This window comes from Zosterops lateralis (genome assembly GCF_965231275.1).
Source record: "Zosterops lateralis genome assembly, chromosome: 1".
NCBI classification, from domain to species: domain Eukaryota; kingdom Metazoa; phylum Chordata; class Aves; order Passeriformes; family Zosteropidae; genus Zosterops; species Zosterops lateralis.
In genome coordinates, this window is record NC_139762.1 from 144593091 (window position 1) to 144612505 (window position 19415).

General features: G+C 34.0%; 1 protein-coding gene across 3 annotated transcripts in view; it reads right to left on the reverse strand.

Moving 5' to 3' along the window:
• The window catches only part of CSMD3 (CUB and Sushi multiple domains 3), a gene marked incomplete at its 5' end in the record, with an annotated part of 578503 nt that overhangs the window by 297467 nt on the left and 261621 nt on the right, over positions 1 to 19415 (reverse strand). For all 3 annotated transcript variants that reach the window (XM_083859670.1, XM_083859669.1, XM_083859668.1), the window contains 2 exons: positions 16159 to 16280; positions 18548 to 18672. In XM_083859670.1, coding sequence (XP_083715796.1) covers positions 16159 to 16280; positions 18548 to 18672 — 247 coding nt within the window. The remainder of the gene's footprint in view (positions 1 to 16158; positions 16281 to 18547; positions 18673 to 19415) is intronic.

Here is a 19415-nt window from a genome sequence, read left to right on the forward strand (position 1 = left end):
ACCTCAAAGCCTGTTGCCAATTTCATTGGACAAAGTGACAAATAGCCCACCCAGACCATCGGGTACTAAAAAGACTGCATGAAAGAGCTCAATTGCATTTTTGGGTTGCCAAATCAGTGTCAGAGTGCTCTCTACACTGTATTCGACTTATATTTCTTTGTTCTATGATGTTTATTATTTTTTTTCATTATTAAAACCTTTTGTTTTAATGTCCAGAGAAGTTGTCTTGCTATTATGAAGTCACTCTGAGAAGTTAACCCTCTGACCTGATAAATCTTCATGTAGCTTATTCCATTCTGGCCATGTGCAAGATTTTATCAATATTATATGCATAAAAAGAAGAAAAGGAAAATAGTATAATGATCAGAAATCTTAATCCTGTTTTCCTTTAAACAAATGAAGAAATCTAATCTCATGATCAGATTTTTTTTTTTTTTTTTTTTTTTTTTTTTTTTTTTTTTTTTTTTGGTAAGCGCAATGGTAATATTTTTTTTAAAATAATACCTTTCTAGATATTTTATATTAGTTTAGTACCACAAAATTGATATGAGGCATCTGTCCCTTTGTAATTGAATAACTTGTCTTCAAAAGTTATGTCAAAAAGATAAAAGAGATTTTCTTTACCACAATCAACATCATTTTATGCAATGTGTATTTAATAAGAGGAGAAGATAGAGGTTAAGGAAAATAGAAGTTTCGAGGTATGAGGCTTTTTTTTAATTAGGAATGACAAAAAAAAACAGTTCTCTTTATTTCACTGCAGAAAAGTAAGATCTTTGTCATTCTTTTTTAACAATGCTCACAAATAAAAAAGTAAGAGAACTCCCTGAAAAATATCTGTCTCATTAAGGAAAATTGTGGAACATGAAAAAAAGCAAAATTGATTTTTTGTTCAAAGCATAGGCTTCAGCTTCAACCTTTGCACTTGTCTCTAGTGAATCTCCATCACTAATGATTCTGCTGTAATCTTGCTGCTCTGATATAATCTCTCACCTTTCTACAATCTGAAATTCTTTTCTGTGATAGAGACCTTATTCTTTTTAATTTTTAATCAAAAGATATGTACATTAAAAAGTCTATAATTTATTTTTTTTCCATCAATATTTTTCAGAACAGGATGTTTAATTGCAAGATTTTTGTCTCACTCTCTGTAAGTCACCTAAAACTGTGATAATGGGATAGGTGTGACATCAAAATCTGTAGTTTTATAAAACCATATGAGCATAGATTAGTCTACATTTGTCTTGTATCATATTCTGTGAAACAGTCACATTTTTAAGACAATAAGAGGCAACTATGTAATTAATAACTTCAAAAATGTTAGACTATATAAAAAAATAAAATATGTTTTAGCAGCTGGCTATAATTAATTTGAACTATTAACATTTGATAATGTTAATGTTATGAGGATTTCTTCTTAGAAGTTTCTGATTCAACTGAAAATCAGACAATGCTTCATCTTTGTGCAAAATTGACACTAGTAAATCAAAATCATAAACAGCAGTCACCAAATAGAGCCATGTTTTATACATAGTAAAAAAAAAAAATACTATTCCTTGAGACAGTAAATCATTATGTTTACCATGCATACCCCTGCTGGAAGAGGGTTAAATCCACTTGCTGATGGTTACTCCAAACATTCCATAGCATCAATGAAGTATTTCATAATTCCAGGTCATTAAAAGAAAAACAAGCTGTATGTAACAGTTAATACACAACCCATTTCAAACTTAGATTTAACATAACCTTACATAATTTGCAGCACAAACTTTGGAATTGGTAAACTTGCCCTTTATTTAACAAATGTGCTTGTCAGCTGTTACTGAAGACATTTAGTTTTAAGGGAATTTGCACAAATTGAACAAAAGCAATGTGTAGAAATGACAGAGCTGTCAATATCCAAGAGGAAACTAATTTATTACACATGTACTGTACAAGCCTTTACATATTCCTACTGTAAAAATAAACCCCATATACATACTGGAAATTTCTCCGTTGACATGCAAAGTACACACACAATGTACAATACAAAATGTACTTCAAATCCTTCCAAATATGCCAACAAGCAAGAAAATAAGTAGTCTGAAGTACATGTTTTCAGAGTCCTTGTTTTACAACGTTAGCTTTAGTTTGATCACACTCAAAGTCACTCAGAATTGCAGAGCTTGTTATATTGACTATTCCCTTTAGAATACTGAAAACGTTTTTTGATTATATCAGCATTTAAAGTTGATTGTAATGGAATATTTTAAAATAAAAATTGAAATTTGGGTAAGATGAGTGAATAACTTAAAACTTTTTAATGAACTTTCAAAGAATTCTGCTTTTACCAGTTACCTAGCAGTGTCTTTATTCATTTTTCTGAAAAATCTATAAATGTAAACCAAAATTGGGTGACATCCTAGAATCAGTTTAATATTAGAGTATAGCCTTAGAGTAATTCTACTTTTTAGTCTGTTGTTTATAAGAATATACACTTCGGGGAAAACTGCGATGATTTATTGCTACATTCTACATATTTTTAAATCAGACTAGCATTACTGAAATATCCTATTGATCTGGTTAGTAGATGCATAGCAATCAGAAGCACAAGGCCAAGTACTTTTCTTGATCTATACATTCCAGTAAAGTCTATTTTTCCAGTCTCCCAGAGAAACATTAAAGGATTAATATAAACGGAGTAAGATCCATGGGTTTATTGATGTATACAAACATTGATCATGCTACAATATATTTATGCATTAATTGCATTTATCCACTGCTCCACAGTCTCTTTCAAAGCTGAATAGAAAAATTGAGGGACCAAAAATATTTTCAAATGACAAGGTATAACATCAGGGAACAATATTATGAACTAAAATATTTCATCAATGATATGCCTGATCGATAAGATTCTTGCTAAAAGGATTATAGTACCAAAAGTTGGTTCTAGAAGGCAGAAAAAGAAAATTTCAAAGATTCCATCTCAGTTTACCACCGGACTTGAGTATCATTTCGCACATAATGAGTCAACTAATTATATCAGATATGTATCTATATGCATCTATATGTATCTATATGGCTTCAGAAGTGAGAAGAGTATCTTCAATCAGGCAATACAATAATTACAGTATTCTATGTTTTAGAAAGAGATACTCAGTAGTTCCTGAAAGTTTTGTGCCTTTATAGTAGCATTTGTGATAAATCCAGCAGGTATCAGACTGCTACATTTGTTTTGATATAGGCTAATAATATCTTGAATTTTGTTCCAGAGGATATTATTAAATATATCCATATACAGTATGAGGAAAATATACATATGAGGAAAAAGGAATCTTGCATTTTCTCTTCCTCTAGATACAGACTATATAAAAACCAAATTATTCAAAATAAAATATGCTGACCTGTGCACTCTTTATCCTCTAAAAAAAAATTAAAAAGTAGTCAAACAGAAGGCAATAGTCTTTCTACATCCTGGGCTGTTCTGTTCATTTATAAACCCAAAAGCAAAGGACAAGTTTGAATGCCTGATTTAAATTGAAGTTATAAACCCAGACACAAATAAGAGGCAGTAACACTAATAAGTATTATCCAGTCTCTACAGGGGAAAAAAAAGTCCTATTGGAAAAATAATTTTCTGAAAGTTATAATTATGTACTTTGGTCTCCAATTATTTTATAAGAATTTCTCCAAAGGAAGCATTGGGAGCAGAGATCCTGACAAATTTAAATAGGTGTACCTTCTTTCTGTACCTTGGAATATATCCTTTATAACACACTCCTTGGGCAAAACACCAGCTCAGAAGTAAAATGCAAAAAGGTTTTATTGAATAGTTAATGACTACCTTGAGAACTTCCTACAGCTTTTCAGAGAGAGCATGCTCAAGAAGGATGTGTTCCAGACAACACATTTTCCAGACAGTTTTTCAATATGTATATGTAGTTCCTGACGAAATCAGCTCCCTGAAGATTTTTCAAGGAAAGTAGTGTTCCAGGTGAAGTACTCAACTTTTAAAAATTTTAAAACATACAAAGCAGAATGGTGTGTAAAAAAGGCAAGTGTATGTTCCTCAGAACAGCTTCTGAAGGGGAAGAGTAAAGATACAAAATTGCACGTACTTCTATACGTGCATCTGTTATCCTGAGACTTCCAATGCAAATGTAACTCCATAAATATTTTCAGATGTGTAGTAACATTTTCACTCCATAAAATGGGACATTCTACCAGTAAAATAATGACATTTCCAAAGGTGTAATGAATCTCTTCTCCTTACAAGAGTAGTTAAGTATTAAGCTAAGATACAGCTTAAATGAGCTATATATTAGATATTAAGGAATAAATATGAATTAAAATATCCTTCCAAGAATGTAACATATCTAGGAACTGTTGTGTAACATAACAATAATTTAATTGGTTCTTTTGCAGTTACATATTATATGAACAAAACATAATCCAAAATGAAGCAGCCTAAATCATAGAGCACCTGTGTCCCTTCAAATTTAACTGAATCTTTGAGTATCAGACAGGATGAGAAAAGTGAAAGGGGAAAAAAGACAGAAGAAAACTTGGACATTCACAGAACATTAGAGAAATCAAAGCTAGAAGATAAATGCTTACAGGGGATTAATTCTCACCAGTTGGATGTCACTTTATTATTTAGGCCCCTTCTTGGAAATATGATTCACCATATTTAAGTGTAGACATCTACAGTGCAAACAACTATATTTGATGTAGGCTTCTTCAAAAAAAGTGAAAAAACCTGCCTAGAGTGTAATCTGTTTCATCAAAAGGTAGATTATTCACACTAGATCAACTACAGTTTAGAATTACTATTATTCTTGTCTAAAAAAGTGAGATTAGGCATTTATATGTGGATGTCTATGCTGAGGACAACTGAAAAGTACGTAAATTACATAAATTTATTATATTATACATTATATCATTTAGAATCCTTTACTTTGGAGGAACAGTAGTTAAAAACAAATGGATAGTCCTACCTTGTCCGGAGAACAAATGCATTAAATTAACAGCATAAAGAGATTATATTTTTATTTTTCATGTTACAGTTTTTGTTTGCATAGAAGTATGACATATTTTGCTGACTTACATTCACAATAGGAGTTTCTGAGATTGATTATTCACAGCAATACATCATTCTACAGTACTTTCAGTATTTCCACAAAGGGAAATGAATGAGTGCAAATAAATCATTAAGCAAACACATTTTCTTTTGCTGAAGTTTCTGTTTATCGTGTTCCGAACAATAAAAACTGTTAGATCTTGGGAGACAGATTTTTATCTTGGGAGAGAGAATATTAACCTCTAGGCAATTATTTCAGATTGGATTTTACATTTTTTTCTTACATTAAATAGCTTAACATTTGCAAATGCTGTCTCATTCTACTTGTAAAATTTTCTATTACTTGTACTTTAAGTTAATTTCACTTTTTTTATTAGGCTAATACAAAAGAAGATAAAAAATTTGATCTAGACATTGAAGGAAACAGCTCATTAGTAACTAACTTTAACATGGTGTAGGAATAGCATTTGTATCTAGAAGATAGCAAAAGAAGAAATTTTTGAACTTGAACATTCTGGGCACCTCTCCAGTGCCAGGATATTGGTTATTGGTCTACCAAAGATCTATTTCTGCAGATATTATCTTGCAAAAACCCATGGTATAAATGATCCTAGCATATTACCAACAGCAGGAAATTCACTCACTGAAAAATATTCACAAGATACCTCTTTTCTCCATTTTTCACTGTCTAGCAGGAAAAAAGCTGCCTAAAGACTCCTAATGATGTTTGGTTGCCTTTGACACTTGTGGAAGTGAAATTACGCAATGCGAAGAAAACACATCCTGTTTGTATCCAAGTGTCCTCATATGCCCTCAGGATGGTTAATTGCTTTTGTGCTGAGGATGCCTGAGTACTTCCCAGTAAGTAAATCATGGGCACTTATATCTGATGGTACAAGCTAAGGAAATGTCGCTGTCTGATTGATTGGCTTTATCCCTATAATTTTCCACAGAATCACAGGCCCTTCCATCAAAATAATTGTGTTATCATGCATTTGATTATAGAAGGATAGTTTCAGAAGAAAAATATATTGCATTAATCATTTATTATAAGACTTAACTATCATTTTATTTAAATTATTTATACTAAGTATAATTTTATTTAATATTACTAGTATGATGGAGCAGCTAATGTGGAAAATTAAGGACAAGAAAATCATCAGAAGTATTAAGCATGGCTTTATCAAGGGGAAATCATGCTTGACAAACTTTGATAGACTTCTATAATTAAATTTCTCTCCTGGTGGCCAAGACAAAAGCAGTGGATATTGTCTACCTGGGCTTCAGGTAGGCCTTTGGCATTGTCAAGATATTAACAGACAAGCTGTTGATGTGTGGACTCAGCAGACAGCCAGGTGGATTGAAAACAGGATGAAAGTCTTGGCTGAGAGGATGGTTATTAGTCACACAATGTCTGGTTAGGGGCCAATAACTTATGCTATATCTCAGGGGTCAATATCGGGACAAGTCTTCCTTTACATTTTTATAGGTTATCTGGATGGTGGCGCAGACTATACTCTCAGCAAGTTTGCCACAACAGTGAGAAGGGATTAGTGGTTAATAGGCCAGAGGGTCATGCTGCCATGAAGAGGCTGGGCCATAAAGAACACCATGAAGTTCAACAAAGGGAAGTGCAAAGTCAAGTCTGGGCAGAGAGACTTTATACCCTACATACCAGAACATAGTGGGGGCCATCCACCTGGAAAGCTGCTTTGCAGAATTGCAGAATTATTATTATTATTATTATTATTATTATTATTATTATTAAATTTCACAGATACGGAGATGAAGATGCTCTAGATTACCTGAAAAGAAGCATGACCGGCCAGGACCCTTATAAAGATATAGCAATAGGTATAAGCAGGAAAAAAAATCAACCAATTTATAAAACCACAATGGAAAAAATCACCTTCATCTTTCCCTCACAAAACTAAGCTCAGTGTCAGAGTGTACAAAAAGAAAAAAAAAATATTCTCAAACAGAAAAATGAACATTGGAGGGGACAGGGACTTAAAATTAACTTGCGCCTGCTTTGGTTCTTCCTTTCAGTAGTTACTCAGAAAGGATATCCTTGCACCCAGCATATGAATCTGCCCTTTTTAATCCCCCAGAGGGTAAGCCATCTGTTCCAGAAGAAAGAAGAGAGGTCACTAACTGATGTCATCCTAACCTGATGGGCAGCCACACATCCCAAAAGGGGTGGAAACATGGGAATCATACTGTGACTTAAGTCTCAATGCAAACCTTCAAACACAAACTCTGAATGTGTATTGGGTTTACAAGGTAAGATTTTGGGAGCAGAGGTATTGCAGGGTGAGGGGAGGTTGCTGATTCAGATTTGTTCTTATTTTAACTATTCTATTCTGATCTAATTGGCAGTTAATTTTATTAATTTCTACAAGTTGAGTCTGCTTTGCATATGAGAGTAACTAGTGAGTGATGTCCCTGTCCTTATCTTCATCTGTGAACTTTTTCTTCATATTTTCTGCCTCTGTCCTGTTCCTGAGGAGGAAACATTACAGATCAGCCTGGAGGGCATCTGGCATCCAAGATTAGCTGCCAAGATAGAATGGTACCACGAGTCTTTGAAGGAATCCCATTATAGAAAACAGAGAAACAAACAAGCAAACTACTATCAGCTCTATTTCTCAGTCTAATATCACAAAAAAAGATATATATTGACCAGAACAATTTTCTGTAAAGATCACTCGCAAGTGCAACCAAGTGAACTCAACCGTGGAGAAAAGCGACAAGTCTCTGCCAAAAATTCATCAAACAAAATAGACTGAAACATCTCAAATGCTCACAGTGCAAGCACTGGAAATTTACTATCAAAGTCTCTTAGTCATATACATATATCTTCTTAAAAGTTCTAGCTTGGGTGTGGATATTCATGATAAGTAAAAGTAAGAAAAATGTTTGCATTCAGAATTGACGGAAGACATAACTAAGACCCAATTTAGGAATTTATAGAAAACCAAACACAACTAAAATTCTAATTTGACTTTTAATTTTACATAAAGTTTTATCAAAAGGTGGAGTTAGTAGCTCCAGGTATAGTAAATACAAGCAACAGCTAGAATTCAATATTGCTAATGGTTCAAAGAGAAATAATTTCTTTTGTCGTAGCTATTGCAATAAGCACAATCTCATCCATCCCCTATGGGTCATTCATATTTTCTGTGTGAAATATCACTCCTATAGTCACAGACATGGCAGGAAAAAAAATTACAATAAATTAAGATAATGAACCTGTCCTCCTTTCATAATGAAGACCTATAGCAAAATTCCAGGATGTAATGACAAGTCATTTATCCCTCTACAACTGCACATACCTTCTGACTCCAAATTCTCTTACTCAACAATCGAGTCTGTCCCCTCACAGCCAAACCTATTAATTTCCTGTCATAGGAATAGCTGGATTCCCTACTATGCTCTTATTCTGCTGAGAGAATCTCCCCTCTGTCCACATATATGTCTAAGATTTTTTTTAATTGTAGTATATATGTGACTCAGATATTTTAACTGGATCAAAATGTACATGAACAATATGGAAGAAGAGTGTGGCAAACGCTACAAAGAAATTTATTGTGTTCTGAACAGAACCAAAACATATTTACACTTTCTAGTTTCATATAAGAGAAAATTCATTATCTGCTATTGATAAGTACAAGAGCAGTCTTTTTAATCTGCACGGTTGAAGAACAAAATATATAGTTTAGAGCAAGCTTAAGTTGCTCATACTTTTTAATCTTTTCACTGACTGTAACACCCTGTGGCTGTAAAAGTACAGCTTCCTACTAGGCTTAGGGAAAATCAAGTTTGAGGCATTTGCTTGCAAAAAAGAGGTGCAGTATGGTTTGTTCCAACAGTCCTGACCAAAGGAAACTTCATGAAATGTGTCTTTGAATTCATGCTGAAGCACCCTGCCTGCTTGGGATTTATACTGTTAATCTGATTAAATATGGATGGCACCTGGGTTTAAACAGCTAGTTTAGGAAATGTTCCACTGGCAGTTTTGACTGGTTAACAAAATAACAGAACTGTGGAAAATTAAATGTAAATACTCAGCACTTTGTTGAATATAGTTTTTCTTATTCTTGGTTTGGCCTAAAAGCAAAAAAATCTTAGAAATTGAAAGATATGGGGTTTTGCAGCAAGAAAACAACATCTTAATAATGACGTGAAGAAGGAGGAAGAGAAAAATTGAACATAAAATCATATTAAAAGCAAAGACTATTTTAATGCAAAGTGACTGAAGGACAACCATATTTAATATTATTTCAGTAATAGTTGCAAGTTATTCCCAGTATAATTCTCCAGACTTGCAGAAAATGTCATGTGAGGAGCTTCCCAGATACTTTGAATTATTTAAACAGTTTCTTACAAAGCAAAGGACTACAGCAATTGGAAACATGTTATAAACTTTCAGTAAGCTCTGCCATTTCAACAAAATTAAATTATAGACTTCTTAACAGAAATTTGACATAAAAACTCAAGAAACCAAATGAACAAAAAACCCTCCAAAAACTAAAAAACATTTGCAAAAATAATAATTAAAAAACCCTTAAAGCCAAAATCAAAAGTCAGCTATCTCCCAGCTCTCAAGCATTTCATTCCTGATTTGAAAATTATTTCAAAATTTAAGAGATAAAAAGATAAGGATGTGAACACTGTCAAAATCTCAAAAACCTATATTCTAATGAACACATGTTAAATAATGTACTTATGCAAGCAGTAAGGAGACTTTTATGATTGAAATACACTCAAGATAAAATTTAGAATATGGTTGTGACAAACAAAAGATAATATGCAGGTAAAATTTCTTTTTTTTTTAAAATTCCTGTCATATAAAATTAACAGAACCAGGACCTAGTTTTTGGATCCATCTAAATTTAGCAGTTAGCTCACATATTTAATTTCTTACAATTCTGACAAAAACCAGCTTGATTTTTTTTTATAGGAGCCCTTTTGCTTTTTTTTCTCCTTCTTGATGTTTGGTGATGAATGATACATGGTGTGAATGTGGTTGAAATCTGTCAGAAAGTCTGTCATTCTAGCACTGACATTTTCCACAGTGTTTCTGTCACCATTGATTAGAAAAAATCAGCAAGTATAATTCATAAGACTTGAACTCTGGTTAACTTTAGCCCTAATTCAGATTTCACTGGTATTTTAGCCTGGCATTAAATTTGAAATTCTTCATTTTGTACACCTTCCTTCTTTATTTTCTTTTGTTTGTTTGGGTTTGGTTGGGTTTGTTTTTTATAAAACAATTATAGGAAAGTAGGTTTCAATTTTTTGAAGAGAAAAGAAGTACAAAAAATGCACTGGGGAGGAGATGGAAATTGAATCTTGAAACTACAGAGATTTACCACTTAAAATGTAAACATAAAATTATCCCACTACATAATGTCAGAACAAATTACTGGCAATACATAGCATGGTCCAGAACCTATGTGATGAGTTTATGCAATATCCCACAAGATATTCAGATATCATTTCCCTTACTAGATGTGAGAGATGTAATGAAATGGAGTCCAAACTGGAAATTCGTGTTCCCATTTCTGTTCAGATAGTCACAAGCACTTTTTCAAGGGACCCAAGGATTAAAAATATGTGCATCACAATTGAGGACAAGTAAAGAATTTTAAATTTTGTTGCTTCTTCAGAGTTCCACATAAAGGTATGATTTTCTTGAATGTTCTTTCAGGTAGCTCTCTGTAACTATAGCTTTGTTATTTTTGATCAACAAAGCTTTTGTTGATTCCTGAGTAGCTGTGGATAAAAGTAGCAACAATCCTTTCATTGGTGTATATAAAACACTATATAGAAACCATGTTAAGACAACCCAGAAATGGGAAAACTGTCCGTGAATTTCCTCCCTCATATGCTGTTGGAGAAGCCTTACATGTGCAGGTATTGATCTTCACAGAGAATTTCAAGCACCCCTCCTAAGAGGGGCAACAAAGCAAGGTATAAGCCATCAAGAAGATTTTAAAAATGTGTTGGTGTGATACCATTCAGGCACCCATAGATATTTCACTGTTTCAAGGTTATGTTTCAACTGCTCATATTTCTTTCTCCACTGAATCACTATTTAGACCTTTGTACATCATAGATTATACTTATTCTAATCATAATATTAAATATTGAAAAAGTTAGTTGTTTGCTCTTAAACAGATCAGCTCCACAGAACAGGATCCAGATATAAGAAGAAGAATGCAAAAAAAACCATGCACAAGAACAGTGAAAATATGGGGATCTCACTGATAACATCAGATGTATCAGTGCACCTTCATCATTTATTTTTGGCTCCATACACATGACTTTCCTTCCGCAAACAATTTTTATTCTACTTTTCACTAGTAAACTCATTGTCAGCTCTGGCTGTGTTTGAGGTTTTCAGTTATGGTCCTACTCTACTGTCAACAAGACAGACATGAAAAGCATATCTGATTAACTGTATGAGGCAAGAGACTAACTCCAATGCAGTACAAAGCTAAGGAGGCAGATAATTGACTGGGGAAGCATTTTTTTCATCTATATGGTGCTGTTGTCCAACTTATTTTTGAAATCAGTTAGGGAGAAAATTAGCTAGATTCAGTCCAGGATAAAGCCATTTACACTAGCATAAAGAACCTTTTAAGGTCTTGTATCTGTTGACTCTCCCTTAAAAGTTCTCAGTTGCTGAGATATTTTGTTGCAACTGAAGCAACAAGTACCAGCTCCGAAGTACCAGGATAGCTACATCATAGTGGTTCTCCCGGCTGTGCTGTACAATATTGTAAATATTGTCATTTTATAATGAATACCATCATACTATTTATTGTAGTCATTATAAAACAACAATGACAAATCTTCATTTATATATCAATGAGGTTTTTGACTTGAAGGCCAAACCATCATTAAAATCCACACTCAATATACAACCTTCACTGAGAGTAAGAAAAAAACTGCAACTAAACTAAATAGAAGAAAGAAAGTTTCCTATATCAAATGCAAAAATAACATTATCACAACACAGAACAAAAAGATAAATTACAAAAAATACACCCCTGGACCCTTCACTACAATTAAGATACAAATTCTCCACTATCATTCTACTTCATAACAGAGTTTAATACTTGTTTTGCCAATTATTTCTCCCAATTATTATGTCTTCTAACAATCATACAAGGCCACCAGTATTGTGTTCAGAACAGTAAGGCAATGTCAGTGTGAGTCAAAACTAAACACATTAAACCACTGATTATATAAGCAAAGACTTTATACATGCAAGTTCCTCAATAGATCATCAAAAGAAGTTGATCTAACTTGTAAAATCATCTCATTTTCTTTTAACCTCAACACATAATATTCTTCCAATCATTGCTTTTCTGAAAACTATAAAAAATCTGAATGTTGTTCCAGATAACATTGTAAGCCTTTTACCTATTCCTTAGATTAAAAACTCCATAATTCCTGTGTATCTGCATTTGATTGCAATATCAAAGAGTTATGGTTATTCCAACCAATACCATGCAAAGAACAGTATTTTCTGGGTAATGCTGAAGCTATTATAATATAGCTCCTAGCACCACAATCTGTCCATGATGAATTTAACTCAGAGTATAGTAATTTCAGTGGTATATTACAGAAATTCAGAAACAGTGTCCAACTTATACTTTGAAATAAAATTACTTGCTTAACCTAACATTACTTCTTTGCATTCTTATTACTGGTATAATATTACTATACCACCAACAAACAGGTATTCCTGATTATGGCCTTATCCTAAAGTTCATATTTAATTATAAATAAGTGACCTGTTCTTAATTATTGTTTACACACTATATCTTCGGAGTATCTAAATATTTGAGAAGACAGATAAATATGCAAGGTGCAGTAATTTAACTTTGGCTGGCTGTCAGATCTCTGCTCCACCATGGACCTCTGGGAGCTGTGAGGGACAACTTGCATCAATGACACTCTCCAGAGACTCCAGGAGAATCCCTGCTCCAGCACATGGAGCACCTTCTTCCACTCCTTCTGCTCTGCCCATAGTGTCTGTGGGGTTATTTCTCTAGGGTATTCTCATTCGTCTCCTTCAGCTGTACAGGTTTTTTTGCCCCTAAATATGGTTTTCAAATACTCAAAAAAGTTATCACAGAGGTGCCACCAGCTTGCCTGATTTGCTCAGCTGTGTCCTGTAGTGGGTCTCTCTTGGAGCCAGCTAGAACTGTCTCCATCTGATATGGGGGCAACTTCTGATCTCTTCCTAGAGAAGTCACCCCTACAGCCATCCCTGCTACTGAAAATTTGCTTTGCAACTAAAATCAAAATGTGTGTACTAATCAAATTAAACTGAAGCATGCATATACTGAAATATTTTACTGAACCAACAGAGGTTAAACCTATGAGATCTGATTCATCCCTAAATATTAAAACCGTGTATGTTCTTATATGGTGCTATCATTCAGGTGCTAGGAAGTTTTCATATGGTCATATGCTATTTTGCAGTATTTACAGTTTCAGGTTAAAAAAAAAAAATCAGTGTAGAATAACAGTTAAGCACATTTTATTTGAACCAAAGCAGGCATGATCTCTGACAAAAGAGAAGGCCAACTTTATTTTCATTAGAATTGGAATTTTTATATACAGAATGCCTCGTTCTTTCAAATGTTTTGAGAGAAAGAAAAACAATTGCACCTGCCCAGTACAAGCAAAATAGACAGAAACTGGAGAGAGTGCAGTGAAGGGGCACTAAGAAGATTAAGGGATTGGAACTTCTTTCATATGAGGTTGAGACAGCCGGGATTGCTCACCCTAAAGAAGAAGAGGATCACTGAATCTCAACATCTATAAATTCCTGATGCGAGGATTTAAAGAAGATGAAACCAAACTCTTTCCAGTGGTGCCCAGTGACAGGACTGGAGGCAATGGGCACAGACTAAAACACAGGAGGTTCTGTCTGAACATCAGGAAACAGTTTTTCCCTGTGGGGGTGAGAGAGCACTAGACAGTTGCCCAGAGGGGTTATGGAGTCACCTTCTTCCAAGATATTCAAGTCTGGGCAGCTGCCTCGAGCTGGCTCTGCTTGAACAGTGGAGTTCAACTACAGAATTTCTGGAGGTTTGTTCCAACTTCAATCATTCTGTAACTCTGTCAACCACAGTGACAACCAGAGACAATACATTTGTTCAATTAATTTTCTGCAGTTCTTTAAATGCAGAAATTGGAAATTTTATAAGGAAAATAGTACTCAGAAATCATGTTTTTGAATATCCCCATAAAAATATTTTGGTAAAACATAAAGTTCTGAGGTTTTGAAGCTAACACTGTGTCACCATCTTGTGAATTGGGAGGGAGAGAGGAGGAAGGAAGTATTAAGACATGAATACCACTAGTGGAGTTTAAGCCTTAACAATCTCCAAGTCATTAATATACTAAACCTGCAGTCACCTGTGACTTGCCAGTAAATACATACCAATTTGTGAGCTCAAGGGTTTGCTTTTCACAATGGCAGGACATCTAAAATCTTATTTGCCTTTTTTTGTTATGTAGATATGCCCATGGTGCATTTAAGAAGAGAAACCATTTTATGCAAAATATGGCCTTATGTGTCTTAACTTCATTCAACTTCTCACTGGAGATTTTCAAGCTGTTTAGAGAACTTGTTCAAAGTGTAGTAGCTGTGTTTCATTTCCTCAAATAGTATGATACTAAATTCTCTCAGTTGGCACATTTCACAAAACTTTCAGAAATTCTAGATGAATATACATATTTTATCTTGTTCACAAATAGTTTTTAATTAAAGAAATAAAAATAAAAAAATTCTTTGGGATGAGAAATGGATCTTAGATATTATTTTTGAACTTTTTACCCATCCATGGAAAAGAGACTGAATCATTTTTCAAGGACTCTTGACACTTTTTTTTATGACCTATAAATTAGATAAATTTGGTTAGCAGTCCTTGGAACAAGGATCAAACAAACAAACAAATAACCTATCCCCTCCAAATACTTATTATAATTTTCATTATCAAATTCTAATCAGTTTTATAAATACCCTTTTTTCTTCTACTGAAGTGGAACACAAGGATGGCTTCCACACAAGGCTTTGTAAGATTAGAGTGAGAAATACACCAGTGTACCTAAATGGTTTTTGAAATTTTGAAAATAGTCAGGTTTTCATTGAATCCTCTGATGAATTCAGGTGCAAAGGAGTGGGCCTTATAGGCCTGTCTGATCGATTAATGGAGTGTGATGCAGATGGCAATATAAAACAGAATTTAGAGGTAGAATATACCCCTGTACCAGCAAACACAGATGATAATAGTCTTTTATAAAACATTTCTGAGCTGCACAGCTAATTTATGTTTTATTACCTCTAAACAAGTCCATTATACTCAGTTCACACAAAATTATACACCTGGAGATAGAATATAGCCATTGCTTCCAGGTGTCTAGTTCTTGAAATTAAAGACAACTGGTGTCATAACTTAGCTTTATTGCTCTACTTTGACTCGTCTGACATTATCAGAACTCCCAGTAGTTGTGCTTTAAAGTGTGGATATAAAGTGCATGGGATTTTAATACAGTGGTTCAGACAATGGAATAAACATCTTCAGAACAGTTCTTCATGAAGGGAAAGTGCATTCAAGAACTTCAGTGATTTGTCACACAGTTGAAGGCCAAACATGATGTAAACAGTCTTATACAGTCTTACACACAAAATAGCTCTTCTGCTTACAACACAATACTAGTGGGTCCATGAAATTGCCTCATACCATTGGATAGTTGCTTCTGGGAATTAAGTTAGAGAATCACCTGAAAACAGGATAGCATCTACTTGGCATACAAAAAGTAAAACAATCTTAGGGGAAACAAGAGGCTTTTACATCTGTCCATACTCATCTGGTATCAGACATTTCTTAAAAATATCTGAAATGCACCTAATACAAAACCTGGACCATAAAGATAAATCCTATTAGTGAAAAACGCTATGGTCTCTTTGTGCTTTTGTTTGGTTAGTTCAGGGTTAGGGGGGTGGAGCTGGGGAGAGGAGTTGGTTTGTTTTGTGGGTTTTTTAAAAGAAAAACAGAATATAATCTCACCTTATTAGTATTGATAGCTGTGATGACCCACACACATTGAGCATTGCTGTCATACTGAAATGGAAAATTGGGTGATGAGAAAGTGCCTCCAGGTCCCTGAAGATTGGATCCACAAGTTTTGACTGCAAAAAGAAAGTTCACCTTTTAATTCACACAGAAAATGCATGTAGCAGATTCATAAAACTATCTCTAACTTACTCTAATCAAGATATGAAGAAATAAAATACTATTGGACAAAAACAGAACCACCTCTTAGAAGAGAATAGGACATTCAAGTTTAATTATTTTGCAAAAGTAAAGCAGACCTTCTTTTCTGTCTAAGCTTATAATCTTTAAAAAGGTTGAAAGTATTTGGAGGAAAAACAGTAACTACAGTAAAAGAAACTGCCTTATTTATTATTAAATTCTTCAAGGACTAACTTATGCCATGTTCACTAATGTCTTGAAAGACAAATTTAAATAGTAGAAAAAAATAAATCACTTTTATCACTGTGCATATGTGCTTTTTTGTGCATAGGTGTTGGTGTATGGCATGTCAGCATTTTTTTCAACTATAACCCCTGTACAACCCATTGAAGCAATGGCCAAAGCACTGAAATGTTTAAAAGAAGCTTGTAAAAGTTAGGCCAACACAAAACAATGTTATCTATTTCTAAAGATTACAGAGGGTATTTATTTTCAAATCAAAGTCTCTATGGTTATTTATAATGACATGTCAGGTAAACAAAAATAAATCTCGTTTACATAGCTTGCATCCCTGTCACAAGTAATATAAAGGATATAAACTGTGCCCTCTGTGCTTTCAAATGACACTTTTAAGGCACTAAATTCCCAGTCTGTTGAAGTCAATAACACTTTTATTGTTCTTTCCTTGATATTCAGATCTTTGCTGAATGCTCTACTGGTTAACTTTTCCAGTATGAAGATGTAAAACTGACAAGCAACCTCAAGTAAACATGAGCCTATCCTATTTCTCCAGTGATTATTATGACACCACATAAAGAGCAAAAGAGTAAAGAACTATTTCTTCCACTGTATTCTGACAGACAATCTTGCATAATTGAATTAACAAATTGACAGGTATGTGAAATAATCCTAGAGTTGCATGGCACTTTCACAAAGAATGTTTATTTGATCAACACTGAACACAGGAAGATTCAGCTGCTGCTGGATGAAGGCTGGTTCCTTCCCTCACATTACTCTCTAGAAAGAATGTCACTTTTGCACCACTCTCAGAGAAACAATACTCTGGTGATGAGTGTGCTCAAAGTCACACTGGATGCCTGGATGAAAGTAGAGGGTGGACAGGTGAGAGGAAGGCTCCTCATTTAGGATTAGTAGCTGAGGACATCAGGGTCATGACTGAGACTAATGCCAAGCATGGCTTTTTGTCTATATATTTAATAAGAAATTGTATGACTCCTTGCAGCTTGTATCTGTATGTGGGAAGTAAATCAGGAGGGGAAAACCAGTGAGTGTTCTAGACAATTTGCTGCTCCTTCTGAACATGTGAATCCATCCTTTGGGGCAGAGTTGGGATGTAAAGCCCAGTTCCTTTGTCCATGTGCTGCAGAACAGTTATGAGCTCTGTTTGCTGCCTTTTCTTGGCGTAGCCACGTATTGAAGGTCTCAAAGGAACCATGTTGTTCTATAGTGGAATGAAATCTAAGTCTTTGACCCCAAATGTCTGTTATTTATACTGATTTGAAATATTCCTATCAGACACTTGCTTTCAGTACTTTAAGTGTGAAATCCAGAAAAAGCCACTTTGTAGTTAGGACAATTTCTGATGCTAACATTTTCATTACATATATTAATATCTGATATGTACCTACACACTAATACTTTCATTCCTTGATTCAGGTGTTCATCATACTCCTTGCCATTGTATTAGGTCATCAAATATTTTCAGCAAAATTCCTTTGTGGTTTTCTTCTTTTACTGATTTTTTTATTCTTTATCCATTTGCCCAAGGTCAAAACCAGGTATAGACTTACTTCTCCACTACTTATCTATTATAAATTGAAGAATTTCTTATCTGTTTATAAAATGAATAATGAAGAAGCTTCATGAACTACTGATCTTATATTAAATCACTGCAATTTTGATATTCTTCTTGATAAGTCCTAATATTTAGTATGCGATAGGCTTTTGTCAGCTCCTTATAAAGCAAAATTAATAATGCAAGTAGCCTAGGTAAACAAGCATGCTGAAATACAAAGTTCATGTTAAGCAAAACAGCATAAGTGAATCCTTTTTTACTAAGAAAGTGGGTGCACTAGGATTAAAATTTTAGGTATTTACAAAAAAAATTTAATAGGGTTGGCAATCTATCAATGGATAGATGCCAAATAGAATAATCACTGTAAGGGTAGAAATTTCCATTTACCTTTACACACAGGTCTATGATCACTCCATGCAGCAAAAACTTCAGCTATCCTCTGACAGGTGATACTTTTGGAACCTTGTAGCACATAATCTTCATCGCAGGAGAACTGTACTGTTGCTCCCAAGCTAAAATCAAACAATGACATAAAGAGAAGAAATTTTTAACAAATAGATAGCAGTCCATTTTTTCCATTCCTTTAGATATGACCGTCTTGACAAACAATACAAATATGTAGTCCGTAAATTTCTGGTCTCAATAGTAAACAGCTGAAGGCTGTGTACCAGTCTGATAGTGCACAATGCTCAGCCCTCTCTGGGCCAGCTTTGGCTGGAGCTGGCTCACCTCTTTTAACAGTCATTTGGAGGTCAAGTGACTATTTTATGACCAAACTTCAGATCTCCATATAGTAAAAATTTGACAAACCTAGACATTGTGTAATTAAAAGTGGTTATTTATGTTAATTTAAGCTAGGAAAGAATGTGAGAGTGGTATAAGGGAATCACCTAGAAGAAAAGTCAAAAGGTCAACTACAAGACTGAAAAAGAAATCTCCTAGAAATATTTTATTTCTCCCAGTGAAGATCTCAGGGTATAAAGAATATGCTGTGAATATCTCCCACCCCTGATTCTTCTTGAAGAAATCTGGTGCTTTTGAATTTAGAACAGGGGGCATTGGAAGCAGGAGCACAATACCAGAGAAAAGGGGTAGATATTAATGAAGTTTTTTGTATTTTAAAGTAGTATATTATTAATAGGAGTATCCTACACTAATTTGAATTATTTTAAAAATACTAGTTATAGCATTGTTTTATATTTTTATTAGTAGGTTAAGTTTTTAATTAAGCTTGCAGTGAAGTCTTAACTTCATA